Genomic DNA, 22,033 nt, shown 5'->3' on the forward strand with positions numbered 1-22,033 from the left:
ATTTATAACGCCGTTAGTAACGCTGTTATACTTAAACGGCGTTAGTCCCAACACTGATCAGGACAGATGACTACTTTTACATTTGTTTGTATAGACTTGCTCTTGAAACAATGAGGTTTGTCAGAAGTAGACAACATCGCACTTAGTTTAGAAACATTAAATAGACATAAGATAAAGGCAGCGAGACACAGTCTGCTCAGCATGGTGGTGGAGAGGTGATAAAAACAATGAGCCTTCTTTTAGTCAATGGCTTGTCTGCATGTAGACTGACAGAAAACTTTCAGTCGGAACAAAGTTGTTTTGCAGAAAACTATTCATGCAAAAGCATCGAGTACACAAGATGGTGTAAAAACGTACTTTTTTATATGACCATAGTCAACGTGTGGACTAGAAGTTGATTGAAGTCTATGATTTCTTTTTTTCTCTTTTAAATGTGTTTTTGTCTCCTGTGCTTGGATGTAAATGATTCATTTTCTAACAAAAGTCTATCCAAGTCTTAACATTGACCAACATGGTTCCCCTTCATTTGTGCAGAGCACACTGGGCAGCATGATGAGTATTTACAGTGATGCAGGAGACTACGGCACCGTGGAGGTGAGCGGGCAGGTTGTCTTCTCTCTGCGATACGACGAGCACACCCAGAGCTTGCAAGTTTTCATCAAGGAGTGCCAGGATCTGGCTTACGGCGACGCCTCCCGGAAGCTCTCCAACCCGTAAATATCCCCCTCTGTTCAAAAATAGCTAAGAGGAGGCCTCCGAATGTCTAAAGCAAACTTTATTAGAGCTCAGATTGTTCACATTATGTTTCTGTGCGGGTTGTGTGTTTTTAAAAAGAAAAAAACCCACACATTTTCAAGTAAAAACACACCCCCAAGTGATGTTAGCACAGCTTTGATCAGTGCAGATAAGAGGCTGTGTTTACAGTCTGCGTGCTTGCATCCCAGGGGTGATTAGTGAAGCTTCACAGGAAGTTGAACGTCAACAGAAATTCTTTCTCAGCATTTGGTCAGGAAATGCTGTGGGAGATTAGCAGTCATGTTGAGGAGAAGCTTTTTTTTTTTTTGACCTGCTCTTTTTGTGTGTGTTTTAGTTATGTAAAATGTTATCTGCTCCACGACAAAACTCGCCAAAGCAAGAAGAAAACCAGCATCAAGAAAAACACCATCCATCCCATTTTCAGTGAAACCTTAAAGGTAATTCTCTAACCCCAACCTATTAGAGAGACTACTGAAAAGAGTAAAAATGAGAGTCAATGAAATGTGAAACCACCCTCTAAAAAAGTTTAGTCCAAGTCCTGATTCTCTTAAAACTGACTTTGAGCCTTCAATTGTTATTTTATTTTTTTAAACCAGTACTCCATCAGCCGCTCTGAACTGCTCAACCAATCTGTGTCGATATCTGTCTGGCATCATGGCCGCCTCAGTCGTAACGTCTTCCTGGGGGAGGTGATGGTCCCCTTGGACAGCAGGAACCTGGACAGTCCTCTTGAAGAATGTTGGCACCTCACAGGGAAGGTGGGTCAGACTCTGCAGGTTTATTATTAACCAGATTGTTTTAACTTTTAAAATGTAATCTGTGCTAACAGAGCTGTGGTTCTCCCCCTCCCCGTCCTCCTGTCCAGAATTAAAAACGGCAGTAATCTCCTCTAAAATACAGCAGTACTTTGAGTTTGTAGAAGAAACTGTTTCTACTGACCAGCAGTGGAGAGAATTTGTTATGGTGTAATTCAAACGGCAGTGGATTTGTAAGCCTCAGTGGTCCTTTAATAGTCAAATCTAATCAGTTTGTCACCACTCTAGTGTTTCTTCTGCTTCATAGATGTTTTCTTCTCTAACAGACGAGTTCTGATGTGCCAGCTACAGCCTTCGAACAGTACAGTGGAGAGTTGGTCATCTCACTGAAGTACGTCACTCCTAACAAGTCTACCACTGAGAAAGTCAAAGGTATGTAAAAACATATTTATCTTCTGTGTTTTTATGTTCTTAAAGCTTTTACTTATTTTTGACGTATTAACGTTTCCTTCAGGCAAAAAAGCTGCTAAAGTCCAAGGAGGAGAGCTGCATGTTCTCATCAAGGAGGCAAAAAATCTGAAGTCAGGAAAGTCTGGAAGCACAACAGACAGTTTTGTTAAAGGGTAAAGGATGGAGTCAACACCTTTTGTTGTTGTTGTTGTTGTTGTTGTTGTTCAACTAACATGGTGTTTGTGGCTTTACAGTCACTTGTTTCCATCAAAGGCAAAGACCACAAAGATGAAGACTCCAGTGGTGAAGAAGAACCTGAACCCTCACTATGATACCATTTTTGTGTATAATGAGCTGACTCTGGAGCAGCTGAAGGAGGTGTGTTTGGAGCTGACGGTGTGGGACAAGGAGGCCGTGCTGAACAATGAATTACTGGGAGGTGTTCGCCTCAGCTCTGGCAACGGTACGAACGTAACATTCTCAGCGAGGAGAAGTTTGATCCAGCTGTTCATAGACAGCATTTCAGCAAATACAGAGACAGTAGCTGTGACTTTATTAAAACAGACATGAACAAATGCAACATCATTTATTTAGATATAATTTATACATCATATTTAGTTACTGCTTTGTGGATAGTAACATTTTTAAAGACTAGAAAATGCATTTACTCAACATCATAACTTTCTCCTCTGCAGGAGCGATCAAAGTTGGGAAAACGGAGGTGGAGTTGGACTCTGTTGGAGAGGAGGTCAGTCTGTGGCAGAAGATGATGCAGTACCCTGACTCATGGGCAGAGGGCACTCTTCCACTGCGCTCCACCATGGCAAAGATGGCAAAGATAAAGGGGAAATGAGGGCCGGACGCTAAAGGATCCAGACACTAAAGTGATGAGAACTACAGAAGCTGAGACCAACTTGATACCGTGGCTGTATTCCAGCTTTGATGCTGATCAGACCTGCTGAGGAGCATCACTGTTTGATATGTAGTTAACATCTACCTCCCTGTATGAAGTCCATCTTAGGTTCCCTGACTTCAGACTGTTGAGAAACGTGCCAAAGCATCACCACACTAAGTTCATTTTTGTTTTTTAAAGTCCAGACTGTTAGTTTCAAATCTTTAGATCCACTTTGTCTCACTGCATCTTTTTATTGCATACAGAACACAGAGCAGTTCTGTCTCTGCACTGTAACAGAACTGTGCCTTCGTTCAATCCAACACAACTGCACTTTAGGACTGACGTCAACGAGATTTGTGTATAAATAAGTTGAATTAAAAGCCAGTTAATGAAACTCCTGATTTTAAATGTATCTTTGATCTTTTAAGCTCTTCTTTACAGTGTGATGGCGGTCACGCTAACCTCAAACATTGAATATTTTGTTCATCTAATAAAAGTGACAGCACAAAAGCACTGGTGGAGCCATGTTCACTCCCACCTGAAAGTGTCTGTCCTCTTCGTTGCTGGACATTTGTGGTTAAAAAGGAGTGTCTTTCCATATTTAATCACTCATTGAGTGTGATTTATTATAAAAAAGTAATGTCTCAACATATTTTTGTTTAAGTAAATCCATTTCAGCTTCCTCAGTATTTGCTCTACTGATCACATTTAACCAGGAGAACCTGTTTGTTCTTTAAATATTTCTTTAAAATCTCTCTTTGGTCCTGGGTTTTGGTTGTCATCTGCCTGTGACACTTCTATGACACAAATCTCAGATTTTAGTCGCAGAAGTCTCTGTGGAGCTCCAGCTTCTCGCGTTCCTCCTCATCCAGCAGGAAGCTGTCGATGTAGGAGAACAGCTCCTCCTGAGATACGGGAGTAATGAAGCGTTCACGGTCCAGCCCCAGCTCATCCAGCAGCACCATGCTGAAGTAGGTTCTGGAGATTCTGAAGGCTTGTCTGAAGAGAAAACACAAGCAGTTTTGAAATGAACAGAGTTCACTGCTTTAACTGAAAAAACAGCTAAAAACCACTGAGCTATGAAACTCTTGTTTCCAATTCCAAACATCTGGTGAATAAACAGGAAATTTCACTTTTAAAGAGCCAGATTTCAGTGAAGATCTGCTCGGGAGGGGGAAGTTTGTTGCAGCTAAACAGCAGGGATTTTTTTTAGGGAGAGATTTGTGGAAGGAGATCATTTTAAAAGCAGACAATCAAATAGTTAACATTTCTCCAATCTGAGATGGTTTAGAGGGATCTGTTATCCTCCAGTGCAGAGACCGAGATTCCTCCAAAAGAGAGGGTAGGTCACAAAGATCAGACGGATTTCTGCTTCAAAATCGTGTTGGTGTTAATTTTCCTTGTGATGTTTGACTGTACTGCAGTGGTGTTCAAAGCAGAAATGCAAAGACAACTTTTTGCTTAAAATTGTTACAGAAGATGATTCCAGCATCAAATAGGATCAAAAAAGATCTCTTGAAGACTTTTTTTTTTAAATATGCATTTTGTGTGTATCCTCTTTGTCCCTAAATCTAAACATCTTCTTTGTTAATGTTTGCTATTTTTGAAACCTCAGAGCCGTTTCCTTCATCCAAACATCAGTAAAGAGAATATGGAAAGTCTGGGAGTTTTTCTAAAAATGCTGAGCAGATCTTTAAGCCAAAGTTCACAGCAAGGCCAAAGAATTTGCTGAGGGGAAACTCTTTGTTGCTGTTTTAACAAAAATAATAAAAAAAGTTTGAAGGTTGGAGCAAAATGTGAATACCAAATACTCATGAAGTGCTGCTTCTTAGGAACATTTTTCCATTAATGAGCAAGAGTAACTAAAGATTCGTCTTTATCACCTCAGACCCTCGATGACGTCAGACTGAAGCTGATTCTCTTTGATGCGGCCCGTCTCCTGAGGCGGAGAACCCAGGAGCTCGATGACGGTTACATGTCGCAGGTCTAACCCACAATCGGATTTCTGATAAAAGAGCAGAAAAAAAACATTTTTAATGGTTGAGGGTCACATCACTATAGAAACTCTTCTGAGAGCGGAGAAGTCGGCCCACTTGAATCATGAGGTTCTGCAGCTGGTAATCGGGGTCAGAAATGTCCGGTGCAGATACAATCAGCAGCCGCCTCTTTTCGTAGAACTGATCCAGGAGCGCCGAACTCGTCTTCACGTCGGACTTCAACTCCATGGCTACAAACACAAAGTTACTTAGTATCTCACATACATCTAAATAAACTTCATGTCTGATTCAGTTCAGTATTTTTTATTGATTGCAGCTGGATTCAGAATCACAGAGAACCGGAATATTTTTAGCAAATTTAGTTTTTAAAGAATCCTCTGTTCACTCTAGTCGATTTCCTGCTCTTTCAATAAACTGTCAGGCTTTTCCTGTAGTCGATAATCAGATTTTTCAGGAGGAATTCTTAAATCATTCAGATTTGGTGGCTGTCGCTTGGGAACTCTGAACTTCCGCTCTTTGCGTAGGTTTTCTAGAGAGTTAAGGTCTAGAGACTGGCTGGACCACTCCATGACTTCTTATTCAGCCGTTCCTTGACCCATTTGAAGGCCCTCACTCAGGATGACAGTATACGGTTCCATCCGTCGACACATTGAACTCCTGAATTGTCATAATTGAACTGTACAGAAAAAAACCAACCCAAACCATACTGTTTCCACCTCCATGCTCGACAGTGGGGATGGAGTTCTTATGATCCTAGGCAGCATTTCTCTTCCTCCAAACACCACGGGTTAAATTGATGCCAAATTCTCTAAAGTCTTCTTGATTTTCTTTGTGATTTTTTTTTAAATCTCTCACTCTTCAAATGAACTAACAATTATGATGAGAGCCGATCAGTTTCTTTTTTATAGGGAAAACCTACAAAATCACAAAGAGATCAAATACTTATTTCCTTCACTGGTGCCAAAAATTCAGAAATATCAAATGTGTTTCACCTGGACTGAGGGGAAAAATCTGGATTGTTGCTCAGTGGTCTGAAGTCATCATTTAAGAAGAATAGTTTTTTTTCTTATTCAAAATTTCTTGAGGTCCATGTAAAAGTTCCTCTGTCGGAAGTGGTTTTGGGACCCGTGTCATTTCCTGGTATCGATCCATGCAGAGACAATTTTCAAACCTTCTCATAAAGTCTTAAGAACTTTTACCTGGTTTAGGATTTTTGGTATCCCTTTAAAGAAAGTATCAAGTACTTTATTTGAAGGGACTTTCATTGCTTGAGTTAAAATAAATCCGCTTTTTGGTGGTAATGCAGTTTGTACCTATGTGCACATTCATGCAGGGAGAGCAGAAGCTCAGATGCATTTATCAGGTTTACAAGTCATCTTTCTATTTCCCTGAAATAGTTTTGATCACACAAATATCACACCTAACAAGATGGCATGATTTTTTTCACTCCATGACCCCTCAGTACTTACGGGTGCACTCAGACGCACCCCCGCTCCAGCTGCGGTTGAGCTGGCAGACGCGGGTGGACATCCCCTTGAGCTCGTATCCTCCGTCACAGTGGTACTCACAGGCTGCACCGTAGTTGTTCCCCACAGAGGTGCAGCTCAGGTAACCGTGCAGAGGTGAGGGTAGGTCTGGACACCTTCTCACTTCACAGAGAACACAGATGAAAAACATAAAAATGTGACCCCAAAAGGTAATTTTTTTCCTGAACGCATTATAGAGCACGTAGCTTACCCTCAACACGTACAATAAACTTGCAGGCGGCTCTGTTCCTGGCTTGATCGTACACTTTGTATCTGATGACATGAACTCCTTCTTGGAATTCAGTGTCGGGTTCTTGGCCCACTAGTACTACGCTGCAGAGATGAAGGAAGAGGTCAGGTGATCCATTTAGAGCTGAAAACACTGAAAGAAAAGAAGCAACTAACTTGAGGGATTTGTCTGCGGTGTCTGTGGCGCTGGGGGGGTCCCAGGTCACTCTGGCACTCAGCTTTCCTGGGTCGGCAACCTTGAGTCTGGATGGAGGACACTTAATCTTCGGAGGCTCTGTATCTGAAATGAAGGGAGCGACGGAGGATGAGAGGAAAAATCTTTAATCGCACATAAAAAGGGTTTGAGTGTGAGAAGAAACAGGGGTGAACGCTGACTCCAGCCAAAGAGGAGCCGGGAACATGCATGAAACGCTGAAATCCCGGATCGATCCATTTCCAAATCAACTTTAACATTTGAGCAAGCTTTGTAGAAACTGTACCTGAACACACCGGCTGTGCTCCACTCCACGCCCCCGAGGGCAGGCAGGTGCGTGAGTGTTCCCCCTCAATGCGGTAGCCTACCCTGCAGGTGAAGTCACACCTGGAGTCCACGTAGAAGCCTTGACTGCAGGTGTATCTGCCGTGAGGAATGAGGGGCAGCACATGGCAGCGGATCTCTAAGGAAGCACACAAGTCCTTAAACGCACCATTTCATGCAGCAGAGTCTGTTACCTTCAGCTGAAAACACTTCTGCTTTGGTCCAGTCTACCCAAAACAACCACAGATCATCCCTGAAATGAAATCTCTGCACGTACTGCGACAGTAGGCGGTCCCAGACCAGCGGCGGGTGGCCAGACACTGGATTGATCTTCTTCCAATCAGCCGGTACCCTCGATCGCAGCTCATTTTACAGCGGCTCCCCAGCGTGCTGCTGTAGCCCCCAGCTCTAGGAGAATGGCAGGTCACCTCGCCGTTGATCAGGTTCACAGGGTGACACCAGTAAGGGTCTGTTTTTAAAAGAAAGGGGATTTTTAAAAAGCTGCAACACATTTTAAAATAGAATTTTTGGAAGCAGCTCTGCTTAAAAAATGTCTGGCTTTTTAAAATCCAACTTTTAGAACATGTAGGGACATTTGAACTTGATATAAAATGGCATAAAACATCTGAAAGTTAGAATTCATTTGTCATTTGCACAGTTTCCATTGGCACAAAAATTTGGTTTCAATAAATACATTAAACATTTGAGAAAAAAGTGAAGAAATGTGATATTCTCTTCTTATTAGATTCAACAGAAAATTTAAAGTAAAAAAAAAAAAACATTTTCAGAAGTGAATTTGTAAGCGTCAGTCAGGTTTCCAGAAAGCTTTTGGGATTTAGAGTTTGACCAAAGTTCTGAAAGTCTTTTCATTTTCTCTGGCCTTTTCAACTGAAAGGTTTACTTACATGAAAATGCAGCATGCATATTTAAGAATCTCACATTGGTTAGATAAAAGTTTGTAGACTTTGACAACGTTTAGAGACAATAATGTGTGTCCAGCCTGCAGAATCTTTCACATTTAAACTTATTTTTCCGAGATATAAATGACATTTTCAAGGTTCAATGATGCATACAGGCTCTATTGAAAAACATTTGCTGCCATAAGTCCGTCCATCCAACTATTCATCCATCAGAACCCACTGAATCCCTTTCAGGGTCATGGGGCTGCTGGAGCCAAACCTGCTAGATCACCATAAGTCTTTTTTTTTAATGAAACACACTCAAAAAAAAAGTGCATCCACCAAACAACAGAAAACAGTGAAAATTCTCTGCTTTCTGATTGTAAAAGAGAATAAAATCGCACAAACATGTGTAGTCGAACTGAGGAGCTTCATCTTCTGCAGACTGGTTGTAGCTGTCGTACTCTGTGTCGGCTCCAACCGGAACTGCAGCAGCTGAAAGAGAGAAAAACAAGCCTTTCATTTGATTCATTTCACAGAAACTGGTTCATAGCGGAAGACAACAACCTGAACACAAGAAATGTGGGTCATGGAGCATCAGGGGGACGCGGTTCTCCCCACAGTCTCATTTTTCACAACTTCCCTTTACACAACATTCCAGGTCGGAAACACCTGGATAAGAAATCAGTGATGGAAAATCCAGAGGTTTAAATGAGTATAAGCAACTGAAACGTTTGTTCTTTTCAAGCAGCTCATATGTAAAATAAAAGATAAATAAATGCTTTATTTTGCCTGACAGATTTTTTGATTTTGGCTAAAAACAGCATAATCATAAATAAAAGACCTCCGGGAATGCTTTGAAAATATATAAAAAGAGGACTGGAGTGGGACTTTCAGCTTAATTTACTTCATTGAGAGGAAACATTCAAATAAGTTGCTTGTATTTCTTCAGACACCATTAAAGTTGGACTCATTTTAAGATATTTAAAAGGGAAAAAAAATAAAAAAAATCTCAAAGATGAATACAAATCCAGCATCCGGTGTGACTGAAAAATAGGTTAAAAAAAATACAATAAAATAAAAACAAAAGATGCAATTGTGAATTGATACAAAGATGGCAGGAGGAGTAAGCAGTAGGTGTTTCCTCAAAAGAAATCTTCTTACTCTACAAATAACGCCCATAAAAAAATGTAGAAACTATTTTCCAGTGTGATTTAATATCTAAAGCTGGTTTGCATGTCAATAAACTGGCAGAAAGCTCACCACACACTGAGGCCAGCAGCCTGCTTTCACTGCTGACTTGCAGATGGTGCTTCTTATTCATCACTTTCCACCGTGACTGAAATACTCTGTGCACAAGCAATCCTTTTCAGTGTCACACTGCTCTTATTTCCTCATCAGATTGTGGTTTTAGCTCATTATTCTTGGGAAATCTTGAAGAATGGCTGCATGTTCAGAGCAGGCAGCTAAACTTTTCCAGTCAGGAAACCCACACCTCCATGTCAGGCCTCTTCCTGCTTAGCTGGCCTCATTTTTTCCAGTTCACTATGTCTGCTTTTTTTAATTTTAATGCAAATGGTTCCAGGAAATGTTTGAATTAAATCTATCGTCTGCATTTTTGGTTTTTATTCCTCTCAAATTAAAGATTTTCACGATGCTACTGACACAAGCGGTCCATCGCTCAGAGCTCAAGCTGATGCACGGAGACAGGCTGCTGCAGCAGTGACTCACCCCAATGCTGTCCATCTAAGGTTTCATTTTCTGATGACAAACCTGAGGACACATCTGCATCCTTTCAATCAGTCTGCATCTGAGCTCCTGTGAGCCCCCCGCTCCCTCCCAGGTCACTTTATCTCAAAGCTTTAACAGAAGACGTTAGCTGGGTCTGCTTCAAAGAGGAGGAGGGGGTGTCTCAGTAATTATCTGGCAGTGATTGGAGCCCAGCTGTAATTAAACCCCCCCAGCTCACCAGAAGAGAGGAGCATGCAGGCCCAGCTGCAGCTAATGTGAAATTCATCTCCTCTGGAGCGCAGCCAGTTGCATGCTGGGATATGTTGAGAGTTTATTCTTCATTCCACAGAGAAGAGAGTGGACCTCTTTTGGAGATCAGCACATCTGCATCTGTTTTTGCTGAGATGAAAGCCTCTCCCTGCTGCAGGGCAGAGGCAGCTTGACTTGAACCTTCTCCAGAAATGCACTATGGAACATCTTTCAAATCTTTTCAGGACTTACAGTGAATCAAACAGTAGTAATGACATTTGTTGTAACATTATGAGCCTCCTGTGAGGAACAGACACATTTACAGTCTGCTTTGTCTTCCAACAAGATTATTCTTTGTCACACAGAAGACAGATGCATTAGGGCCATTACCACTTCAAAAATAGTCTTTTTATGTTCAAGTTATTAAGGACTATTTTTCAACATTTTCTCAATTTGATTTAGTTTAATCCGAAAATCTACTAGTTTCTGTTGATTTAGCAAGAAAATCACATTTTTGTCTTAAAGTTTTGGAAAAACAAAGTTTCATTTCTATTTAATGTAAGACATACAAACATATATTTAATTTAAATAAATTGTGACAATCTCATAAGAGTTGGCCTAACTTTCTTCTAACAGTTTATTGATGCAAGGTTCTTTTCTACGCAGTTGCGAAAGTGGAATTTCTACTCACCAAGGAGGGACAGTAAGATAAATACACAAACGACTCCGTTGAGGATCATGTCTGGAGGAAAAAAGACACTTCCAGAGGAAAATGAGAGTAAAAAATGTAAAGCTGTTTTTGCTCCAGGGTTGTGTTTGACAAAGAAAAATGCAGGTAAATCCGGAGATGGATTTGGAGCTAGTGTCGCACAAAGACGTTCAGGACCTAGTTTTGTTGAGAAAAGACGCCGCTTGATGCCAAGGCGTTCCTGCCGCGAGACTCAACCGCTAGATGGCGCCAAAGCTCCTCTAGAAAGTAAATGTAAAGCCCAAGAGACAAGAGGACGGTCACTGGTTTATCCATATGGGTTTATCGCAAGCAAAAATAAAAAATAAAAAAATAAAAAAAATCACACATTGCCAGCATAAACGCCGTTGTCGTTAAGTATTTATATAAGATTTTAAAAAATGAAATAAAATAAAACTACATATGAGAAAAGTATGAGAAAAGATATACAATAAATAGAAAAAACACAACATTATATATTAGCGAAAAATACTGCATAAACAATATTCACGCTTAGTGCTTAATAGGTGCCACGTTGTTAACACTATTTACAAAGCTTATCTCATTTCCCTAAACTTTAAAGCAAGAGAGAAGATTTTGCCCTCACTCAGACCGGAAACAGTTCAGCTATTATCAAAATAAGTGTATTAACTTTGAAAGGCATGGAATCCTGGTTAATTCCACTGCTATTTACTTGTGTTTTTTATTTTTTAAATAAAATTAGTTAGTTATGTAGGTTAATGGGTTTGATTATGTATGTTTTCTATTTAAAGCCTTTGGCTAATATTTATTTAAAGGTGTTCTTGTATTTTATTTTGGCGGCCCCGCGAGCGGCTTTCCGGTGTTTTTTGCGCTTTTGTTTTTTTAAGGACTTGAGTATGAAAAGAGCTCTTCATCCATGCAGGAAAGTGAATGTTGGGGTCGTGACGACACTTCCCTTTTTCCTTAGGGATTTATCTCTGAAAGATTTTTTTTCGTTCTTCCTCCCCAACATTTCCGCGTCGAAGCGGAGAGCAGAAAACTTTTTTTTTGTCTTTTCTGGCTCTTGGTAAAACTCCCAACATGTCGCCACCGTCTCGACGCCTTCAGACGAAGCCGGTGATAACCTGCCTGAAGACTTTTCTCATCTGCTACAGCCTCATTTTCTGGGTGAGTTGTCGGCTGGACTTGGGATGGGGGCCAGCTAGCAAACAACAGAGCAACAAAGAGCTCAGAGAATCCGCTAGTCAAAGGAGCTAGTGGTAAATCACTGCTGTTAGCGTGCTAGGAATTTGTTTGGTGTTGGGGGGAGAAAAAAAAAACACTTGTTGATTGTCCCGTGGCTGCCGGTGTTGTGCCAAATACTGACCGGAAGAAACAAACATTAACCTTAAAAAGATTTTTGTGTGTGTGTCCGTGAACGCAGCATTTAGCTGTTTACGAAAACAAAATGTTCTAATGTTTAATGACATTATTGAACAATTAATTATTTCTCGGCTTTCTGTTTAAAAATGTATTACCTACTTACGTTAAAATGACCACTTTTGTTTTACTTTTTCTTTCAAATATTCGATTGTACAGAATACCAATAGACGTTAGTATAAAAGTAGTTCTGCTAAAATAAGAAAACTTTAAAATAAGCTTTTTTAAAATAAAGTAAAACCTCAAAATGTTGTCATAAACGTGATAAATTTTCCAATGAGTGGCTTTATTGAACTGTTAGTTGTGAGATTTAGTGGGAAAAATTCTTAATGTAATAATTTGACTACAAATAGTTGAGATTTACTTTCTCTTTTATTTTAAGGTATCCACTTTTAACTTTTTTTTAATTAAAAGGATTAAAAGACTATTTTACCAGTTTTCCCCAATCAACTTTAATTTTTATGTATTTATTTATTCAGTCATTTTACATTTATACTTCCTGGATTTCCTATAGAGAATATCTAAATAAACTCCATCAGTGTACTTAAAAGTAAATATAATATCTATTATAATATATTAGATGTTTTAAATGTAATCATTTGTAAAATTATTTACTTTTCTAAAAATTATTATTTTCTAAAAACTCCCGGAAAACCAGTTTATTTGCATTACATTTAATTTTTGACACAATGAACAACTTGTTTGGCATAAAAGTTATTTGCGAGTAAAATGCAAAAAAGCAACAACTTTTGCTGATGTAATTTACACTAAAACATGGAAATTCATGTTGGCCACACATAATACGTGCGGCTATGTTGCACATTGCTGCATTGCCTGCACATATTTCAGCACTAGCTGCACTATTTCAAAATTATGTGCAAATAGTCTCTTTGTTATTCTTGTTTTGCTACTTATCCTCGTATTTTTTTATTTTAAAATTGAAGTAGTACAGTAGTATATCAAATTAAATTTGAAAAATCTGTACAGAATTCGTGCGTCTGGTTTTGATTGTTGGAACATTTATTTTAATATACAAGATAAAAGTTAATTGTTAAGAAGATGCATCTCATAAACAGAAAAATCTCTGAAGGAATTAACACAAAAGGAAACTCCTTGAACCACTTGGGCTTTACTTTTTTGTCTGTTTTTACTTTTAACATTTTCTATTCAAAGGAGAGTGGAGTTTATGTTTAAAAGACACCATGTTCACATTCACACTTGGTATCTGCCCTTTTGTACAAATGCATTTATTTACGACCATTGATCAGCTCCACTGGAGTGATTGGATTAAAGCTTTGCTCAAGGGCACAGCAGTGGAGTAAGATAATGGTACAAACACAGCTGGTTATTTATCTTATACAGGTTTAATGCTGGTGGCTTTGGAGCCAGCCACCCTAAAACTGCAGGTCCATATCATCCTATCATAGATTTATGTCAGCTGATCATCAAAAGCTTTGACAAAGGAATCCACAAGTGTAGTGGTATCAACGTGGAAACTGCTCATTGCCAATATTTGTACGGTTCTGTTGTCATTCAGCCTTCAGGAGTTTTGTCTAAGACATGCAGTTTCTGCAGAGCGACAGGACTTCATTAGAAATTCACCTATAAATTGTGGCTGGTACCATTGGCACAGAGTAAGCCCACACCCACTTCCTGTCACCCATCCATTTATTCAATTTCCCGCTAGTTTACAGCCCCTCGCAACCCCATCGTAACATTACTGCTGCAACAAAACTGGAAAGTAATATTGGAGCTAATCCTGACAATATTCATCTAGCCTAATGCCAGAAAACGAAGACATCTAGTCTGATACAAGTGCATGCATTAGAAAGAAGCAGAACAAGGAGCTGGTGGTCTGCCCAGCGTATTTTCCACATCACAAATACAATCTTATTTAAAGGGGCTTTTTTTCTGCCACTGATCCACAGCGATTTGAATAAAAAAAAAAATACGCAGATTTGCTTTATTTATGTCTTCCATCGTCAGAAAAACGGCACAAGAACATGTAAAGACCACAATTTTAATCGGACTGGATCTTTAGGAAAAGATTCAACCTATAATTTTAGCTTTTTAAAGTGTCTATTCCTTTTTGTGTTTATGGATAGTTTTACAAATTTTGATAAAGTCTTGCATTATAAGAGCAGCTGTTTGTATGCTTTTTTTTTTGTTTGTCTTATAATTTCACTGTCCTTTTATTATTTATCATTGTTCAATGAAAACTTTAAGAAAGCAAAAAAAGCAAAACACCTGAAACACCTTTGGGATATATGGAAATGCTGTGGGCTGTTTTGATTGCTTCTGATCATGGCAGGTGATAAATCAAAAATTTCCAAGTCAATTTCAAACATTTCCTGACACAAATTAAAAAAGTTAAGCTGATGATGCTGAAAGGTGATAATGGATTTAGTCAAAATAGCTGCAAAATTAATTATAATAAAGAAGTTTCTTTTGCTTTTGTTATTAACACTCATTATCTGAAGAACGTTCACATTTTCTTCAACAGTTCAGTCACATGGAAAGTAAACACCCTCTTGGCTTCATATAATAGGTTCTTTTATAACCATCTGTTAAAATTAAAAAAGTACCACCTTCACTAAAGAAAAGAAAAAGGCACACCTATAGTCAGAGTAGTAATTCATAAGAAACTGGTTGGTTCTCATTTTATTCATGCAAGATAATGAATTGAAACAAATTTTAATGAAGAAAATACCCATACCTTCTAAGAGAAGTTTGGATGTTTTAAGAATTTAGATCCAGCTGTCGCCACCTGAATCACACAGTAAGAACATTTCAAGAGTTAAAGGTAATAATGGTTAAAAACAAACAGCACAATTGGCAGGGTTGTAATGAGAAAACCTTTACTTTCTAAAATCAAGATTAATAGTAAACAGCCTCAGAAAGTGTCACATTTTAAAGGAAAATCCTGCTTTCACATGCAGCTGACAGCACGGCGGTGACTGTATCATAGGATGGGATGGGTTAGATGTATGTGGGGCATAACGGTACTGCATGTTTTAAGTTATATTTGTAGTAAATTTGACCATGAACTTCATTCTAAACCCTTCACATCGCATACATTAAATATATTAACTCAGCTACACGAATAACAAAAATATAAATTTAATTCACTGCACATGTTTTCCCTTTTCCTCATGTAACCAATAAAAGTGTACATGGGTTAAACTGTCTTTTGAAAGGTGATGATGTCTCACTGCAAACACACACCGCTCAGGTTTATTTACAAAGGATAAACAGAAGATCAACATCAGTAGAAAATGGGCACTTATGGTTGCTCCCACTGTTAGACCAAGCAATCAGCTGAGGTTAATGCTGTTCCAAGATGCAGTTCAGGTCAGTGTTTTTTATCTGGCGTTTTATTGCTGCTGGCTGTTTGAGCTGCTGCCTCTGGTCTGGCTAATGACTCCTACTGAGGCGTTAAGGAAAATCCAGAGATGATTGAAGCGCAGACTAAAAGCTTTTCCCAGGTGTGTTTTTGCTGAGACTGGCAGCTAAATGAATCTATTGGAACATCTCGATCTGTGATGCTGCGACTGGTGGGGTTTTGTCTAAAGTTGATCAAATGTGGAAGTTAATTTTGTTTATCGTATCGCTGAAATCGGCCCTGTACTTTATTTTGTTTCCCAAAAGAACAGCAACAGTTTGATAAGGCAAATTTGATTTTTACTGGATGCAGCGCTTCATAAATGAATAAAGATATTGATGATATTTGTCTGGTTAGAAGTTCCCAGCTCTGTAAAAAAGCCATGCAGAATTCTTGCTTGGCATAAACATCAGTTTTGAGATCTATATTTAGCCATTGACGTCTGCTTCGCATTATTCGGGCAGATCTTGTGAGCAAATTGCTTTAAAGACTCCTTAGATCATCTTTGCATCTATTGTAAATGTGTTTGCAGTGTTTTTTTAATTATGATTATGTCATTTTTTTTGCCAAACTAAAAAACAGTGTTGTTTAATAGGACATAGTTTCTGCAGAGCGGCAGTAGTTTAATAGAAATTCATCTAAATGTAGGGTTGGGTATAAATTTTAAATATAAATAAATATAATAATTTCCAGAAACTATTCAATTCACAAGAGGCTGGATCAATTCAATTACAATTTTTTTTCTTTGATTCCTTTGATCCTCTCAATTCAATTTTGAGTTTACACATTTAGACACATTTTTTTAGAAAAACATTAATAATCTACTATTTGTTTTGAATATATTTATATTAATCTGATACAGTTCATATACTGTAAAATCTATTCATCAAATATTGAGATTGTTAATATCAAATAGTGTTACATAGATTCTCAAAAGGAGAAGCTCTAACTAAAATGTTCAGATCATTAACATAGTAAACATTGTTCTGCTTCTCCTGGAGGGCATTTCAGTATGGCCACTAGGTGGCGATCACGCTATGGCATTACACCTTATTCCAGTGGAAGAAGAAAATCAAAAATCAGTGTTTTAGACCACAAATATTACTTTAAAAATGTTTCCTTAGAGGAGTTTGGAAAGTTCGTGCTTGTGAGTTTATAAAGATATTAATTTAGTCGGTAATGTATGTTAAGGTCGACCGAGCGTTAGCATTAGCCATCCTATGGGAAATTCCATTAAAACTTTAGCATCAAGCTAGTAGACTTTAGTTTTATTTGCTAAATTGATCAAATTTTTTATAAATTGATTATTGTCCTGTTAAGTTCAATCGATTTCATCAACCCAGCCCTACTAAATGGGGGGTGGGGCCACTGAATCAAAGCAACCCCTGCCCCCATTGCTGAGAGCTCTCTTGCTAGTCAAGTTTCAGTGTCTGATAATTCATGTTGGATGACTTTTTACTTACCTTGACTTATCTTCCTTTGAGACATTTGTTGCTGACGTTCTGCTGATCAGAGTGAGTTGATCAGTCAGTTCTCTCTACTCAAAGTGCTGGTTTTCAGTTCACAGGAGTGGTGCTGCTGGCCGTCGGGGTGTGGGGTAAGGTCAGCCTTGAGGCATATCTCTCCCTGGCTTCTGAGGGGGGCACCAACGCGCCGTATGTCCTCATTGGGACCGGAGCCATCATTGTTATTTTCGGCCTGTTCGGCTGCTTCGCCACGTGCCGCGGCAGCCCGTGGATGCTCAAACTGGTAAGAGGAGCAGCAGAAAGCACCCTTCCTCAAATGAGATGTTTTGGAGCTCACGTGTGTGTGTGTGCTCCGTTAGTACGCCATGTTTTTGACCCTGGTGTTCCTGGCTGAGCTTGTGGCTGGAATTTCAGGCTTCATCTTCAGGCATGAGGTGAGACACGTTTTTAGATACAGAAGTTATATTAGTCCATCAAACCTCATCATCTGCTCTATTTTTTACTCACCAGATTAAGGCTGTGATGGGAACTGCCTATACGAATGCAGTGAAGTCCTACAATGAGACAAACACCTTAAGCTCTGCACTGGATACCATCCAGAGAACGGTAAGTCCTAATGTTCCCCGACTACAAACTGAAGGCCTCTCTTAACTGTGAAAGTCCAGTGCTGAAGCATTAGCAGCAGAGGTGTATTTATTTACCACTGACATGTATAAACTGTAGTGTTTGCTGTTTTCAGCTGCATTGCTGCGGAGTGAAAAATTACACTGACTGGAAGGATGCGCCTTACTTTAATTCCAAGGGAATCCCTCGCAGCTGCTGTAGAGAGAACAGCAACTGCACCGATGAGATCTTGAAAGACCTCGATAAGGCTGGGAAAGAGGTGTTCACAACGGTGAGTCTGGAGCAGCTGAACAGCCAAAGGTCCTGCTGGGATTTTTTTTCAAAGCTTTCAATGTCTCCCTTTGTTTTATCTCTCACAGGGTTGCTTTGCTCTGGTGACAAATGTGATGGAGTCTAACCTGGGAGTCATTGCTGGCATTTCGTTTGGGATTGCATTCTTTCAGGTGCGACTGACACTGAACACCCATATATTCACAGTGATCATTGCTGTGATTTCAACAACACATTCCCATCTTTAAGTTGCACATCAAGAGGTTTGGCTTCCATGTTTTTAATGGAAATGTGATAAAGGAATCATTGTTTGTTTTTACATCTTTGTACGTCTAAAACCTGCAGTTTTGGGGAGATGCTCTGGTTGTTTTGAGGCAAGATTTATTTGGTTTGGTAATATGAAACTCACTTGTGATGGCTATCTTTTAACTGACTTATACTTAATATTCATATTATCCCCCAGTCTGGTCGATTTTCCCACTTTTGATCACACACATGGACGCCAGACAAGTGGAAAATTCCAGATTTAAGAAGCAACATTGGAGCACATCCTGCTTCACGCTGAATGTTGTTCACAAAGTTTTTCCTTAAGAAACTAAACCTCCAGAGCCTGCTAAGAATAAACTGCATCCACTGATGTCTCATTTAAATATTTCTTGGGGGGAAAGGGAAAACGTCTTCTGTCCCTCACAGGAAGCATCTTACAAAATAAAATAAGTCACTGTGTTACTCTTAAGCAGGACAGCTGGCATACTGGGGGTGAGCCTCTGTAGCTCATCACAATTTAGTGTGTTCAAATTGTCCTTGGAAAGAAATGTGGTAAATCAAAGCGAGGTCACCTTAGGAGAGGTGATTCTTGCAAAGATCATTATCAAAAACACAGAATGGAAATGGAGACCTTCAGACCCGAAATATTTAAAATAAACAAAACTAGAAAAGTTGCATTACCTGTGACAATGCTAGTGTGAATCATTTTTGCTGAATCTGATCACTGAAGATGCTGAAGCTTTTTGCTGAAAATGCTGAAGCAATTTAGGCTACTCTTATTGCTGAAGGGATTTGCTGAAAATGTGATTTACATAATGCTAAATTGGCTAAAAGACTTTACATTTTGTTAAAGAACTATTAAAGACTGCTTAAATTGGCTTACATTTCTGAAAAATTTGTAGTAAGTTTGCTGTAAAAGCCTAAATATGTTGCAATTTTGCTAAAGCATGTAGTGTGTTGTTTAAATATGTGGTAAACTCCAAATTAGCCCAAAAAACCTTAATAGATGTCATATTAGTCTAAAAAGCTTAGCACATTGCTAAAATACTAGCTAAACTCCAAAATAGCCTAATAATCCTTAGTAGAATGTCAAATTATTAAAAAACAAATTATCCTTTTCTTAAAATATTAGGTTCAAAACATTAGCATTCTGATAAAATGTTAGCTAAATTCCAAAGTGGCATTTAAAAAAAACTCAGTACATAGCATACTAGCCAAAATATTAGCATGTTGCTTAAATATTAACTAAATTCCAAATTAGCACAAAAAAATCTCAGTAGATGCCAGATTAGCTAGCATAATGCTCAATTAACAGCTCAATGTCAAATTATTTTAAAATGACTACAAATTATGGTTTCAAAGTTTTTGAAGAATTTTAAAAAATTCTCATTTACTTCCTATGGGGCATATTTTGCGCAATATTTCAAAAACTATAATGTTTATAAATACCAAAAATACAAGCAGTGATGTCCTGAACATTTGATACCAAGATTACCGAATTCGATGAAAATATGATTGAATTTTTACCTGCCGAAAAATGTACGGAAAGGACCAGGAGAACACAATTATTGTAAAATATTTAACTTCTTATAACAACTGAAAAATCCTAGTGGTGTCCTTTAATTAAATGCTTCTTCTTTGCCTCAGACTATTAATTTGATGAGGTGAATGAGGGTCTGCTGCATCTAAAACAACTTGTATAGCACATGCGTGCCCATCATTCCAGTTTACGCTCAGGACACTGTGGTTTTATTTTCACAGAATGTGCCAACAGTTAAGACTGCGAGTGAGAAAACAAAACCGCTCGCAAGTATTATGATCCTTCATGTTGGAAAAAAGCCTCACCTGTCAACTCATTTGTATATTTCAGTCAGACTTGTTGAACGCGATTTATGTAAAACGCATGTAAAGCGGCGAGCTTGGAATGGTTTGGTGGCGTGATTGAGCCTCCGGCAGATGAAGCAAACTTTGTTTACAGTGTTTGTTACGCAAAGAACGTTTTTTTTTTTCTTGTTTTCTTTTCTAGGAGTTTAGCAGAGAAGCAATTGAGCCTCTAGAACAACGCAAAAGTGTGTAGAGAATTCAATTAGTAAAAGAGTTTCTGTGTTTTTATGGATTGTAAGCTAAAACAAGAGCAGATCTTTATTGGAGACATTTTCATGTGAGAATAAATTATAATGAAATAAACGATATTAAACACAAATGTATTTATTGGACAGTTGAAAACCTGATCTGTGCTTCACTGAAGGGGCATCCCGTAAACCGAGCGAGCCAGGTCCATACAGGTCACTGCTTTGTAGCAGCGTTGAAGTCTGACTCATACATGGATGTCATTCATCAACCTGTTAAAGTTACACTTTGCTGTTCCACATTTACATGGAACTTGGAAAAAACTTCAACATTTTTTTTTTTAAATCTTGAGTTTTAAACTTGACAAATGTGTGGATCTTCTTCTCTCTTTGAAGGTGTTTGGGATATTCCTGGCCTGCTGTTTGTCTCGATACATAACCAACAACCAGTATGAGATGGTCTAACAGTCTCTGTGATCAGGTAAGAGTTTTAGTTTTTATTTAGTAAACGACTGGATTCCTGTGTGTGTGTCTGAGCGGCCGTGTTTTTATGTGTTCCTCTTGCAGGTCAAAGACGGCAAACACCTCCAACCGACTCCGTTAAGATTTTATTAGTGTGTGTGTGTTAGTCACTATCATTTTAGAGAGGAAAACCTGCTTCTTCTTTTAGTCAGTCTCACCTTTGCAGAAAAATAAAAAAAAGAGCTGAAATGAAGGTGGTCATGGGAAAGAAGGGATTAAAAAAAGCAAAGAAGGGACCTTAACATTTCAAGTTTATTCCTTGGAGGAAATCATGACTGTCGTAATGTTTTTCCCTTATTCTGTCTCATCTTACAGCTTCCTTGTTCTGTATTCAGTAGACGTTAAGCTAGTAAATGTTCAACACCACTCGAGTTTATGTGAAACGTGGACCAGATGGAGAGGAGGTCACCACCCGGACATCAGTCTGAGGTGTAGCAATGAGCCTCAGTGGGGCCAGTCCTGCTGAAAGTCTGCAATGATGTGTGCCAACTTTATTCAGCTATTCTGACTGTCTTTGGTGTAATTTGTTTGTTCGTTTTCTTTTGTGAATGCATGTAAAATACTTGGAAAAAATAAAAACCTGTATCTTTAATCATGTCTGGTCTGGAAATGCATCTTAAGAAGCGTTTTGGATTTTTATGGACTTCAATGAAAGAAATGATCAGAATTGAATTTCTTACCAGTAAACATCAGGAGTGTCCAAATTATCCTTCACTTCTCAGGCCCTCAAATGTCATATTTCTGTTTGTAGTACAGTCTGGCCTGCTGATAACCCCAACCTTTTCACATAACTCACAACATCAGAGATATGAAGTATCTGTGTTGACAAAATAAACTTTAACCCACTTTGGATATGTGGGACCAAAGCAGATTTACCTTTTTCTGTTATAAATTATGTCAGATAATTATAGCTAAATGTTGTACCTGTACAATAAAACTTTATCAGTGGACTTTGTGTGCACACGTTAGCCGGAGGAGATATCTATGACAATATTCACAGATACTGGAGCACTGTGCAAATTAAGCAGTTGGTGCTACTCATCCTCAGATGGGAATAAAGATATTAAAGTTGGGTGTCAGGTAATAACAAAAGATGATTCTGATGCACTTTTACTTGTGCTTACTTAAAAAAAATAATTTCATAAACTTCCTTCCTAAAAGTACATTCAATCTTCATTATCTTTTTTATTTGTGACATTAAACTTTTTATTTAAAAAAAATAGTAACAGAAGTATGTATGGTACTTGTGATTTTTATTTATTATTTTGCCCTTTTTTTATT

The 22,033-nt window shown here is 38.6% G+C and overlaps 3 protein-coding genes across 8 annotated transcripts in view; 2 read left to right on the forward strand and 1 right to left on the reverse strand.

Moving 5' to 3' along the window:
- The window catches only part of sytl4 (synaptotagmin-like 4), a 9,456-nt gene extending 6,206 nt beyond the window's left edge, over window positions 1–3,250 (forward strand). For all 5 annotated transcript variants that reach the window (XM_024283930.2, XM_024283929.2, XM_024283932.2 and 2 more), the window contains exons 11-17: window positions 535–713; window positions 1,091–1,193; window positions 1,353–1,514; window positions 1,838–1,943; window positions 2,026–2,134; window positions 2,216–2,424; window positions 2,657–3,250. In XM_024283930.2, coding sequence (XP_024139698.1) covers window positions 535–713; window positions 1,091–1,193; window positions 1,353–1,514; window positions 1,838–1,943; window positions 2,026–2,134; window positions 2,216–2,424; window positions 2,657–2,814 — 1,026 coding nt within the window. In that variant the 3' untranslated portion in view covers window positions 2,815–3,250. The remainder of the gene's footprint in view (window positions 1–534; window positions 714–1,090; window positions 1,194–1,352; window positions 1,515–1,837; window positions 1,944–2,025; window positions 2,135–2,215; window positions 2,425–2,656) is intronic.
- Window positions 2,970–11,424, reverse strand: srpx2 (sushi-repeat containing protein X-linked 2). 2 transcript variants are annotated; one of them, XM_024283933.2, is made up of 10 exons: window positions 10,716–11,424; window positions 8,453–8,539; window positions 7,423–7,614; window positions 7,108–7,284; window positions 6,785–6,908; window positions 6,591–6,712; window positions 6,323–6,502; window positions 4,950–5,083; window positions 4,740–4,861; window positions 2,970–3,855 (listed from the first exon to the last, which is right to left on the reverse strand). In XM_024283933.2, exons 1-10 carry the CDS (start codon window positions 10,762–10,764, stop codon window positions 3,675–3,677), a joined length of 1,368 nt encoding a protein of 455 aa, XP_024139701.1. In that variant the 5' UTR covers window positions 10,765–11,424; the 3' UTR covers window positions 2,970–3,674. The 2 variants fall into 2 exon arrangements, with proteins under 2 accessions (XP_024139701.1, XP_036069726.1); XM_036213833.1 differs by lacking the exon at window positions 10,716–11,424 and adding an exon at window positions 9,776–10,043.
- Window positions 11,425–11,630: 206 nt separating this feature from the next.
- On the forward strand, window positions 11,631–21,344 carry tspan7 (tetraspanin 7). The gene is made up of 8 exons (XM_024284012.2): window positions 11,631–11,900; window positions 17,095–17,283; window positions 17,360–17,434; window positions 17,511–17,606; window positions 17,740–17,895; window positions 17,984–18,067; window positions 20,627–20,711; window positions 20,798–21,344. Exons 1-7 carry the CDS (start codon window positions 11,814–11,816, stop codon window positions 20,693–20,695), a joined length of 756 nt encoding a protein of 251 aa, XP_024139780.1. The 5' UTR covers window positions 11,631–11,813; the 3' UTR covers window positions 20,696–20,711; window positions 20,798–21,344.
- The last annotated feature ends 689 nt before the right edge of the window (window positions 21,345–22,033 follow it).

This window comes from Oryzias melastigma, linkage group LG10 (assembly GCF_002922805.2).
Source record: "Oryzias melastigma strain HK-1 linkage group LG10, ASM292280v2, whole genome shotgun sequence".
Lineage (NCBI taxonomy): Eukaryota > Metazoa > Chordata > Actinopteri > Beloniformes > Adrianichthyidae > Oryzias > Oryzias melastigma.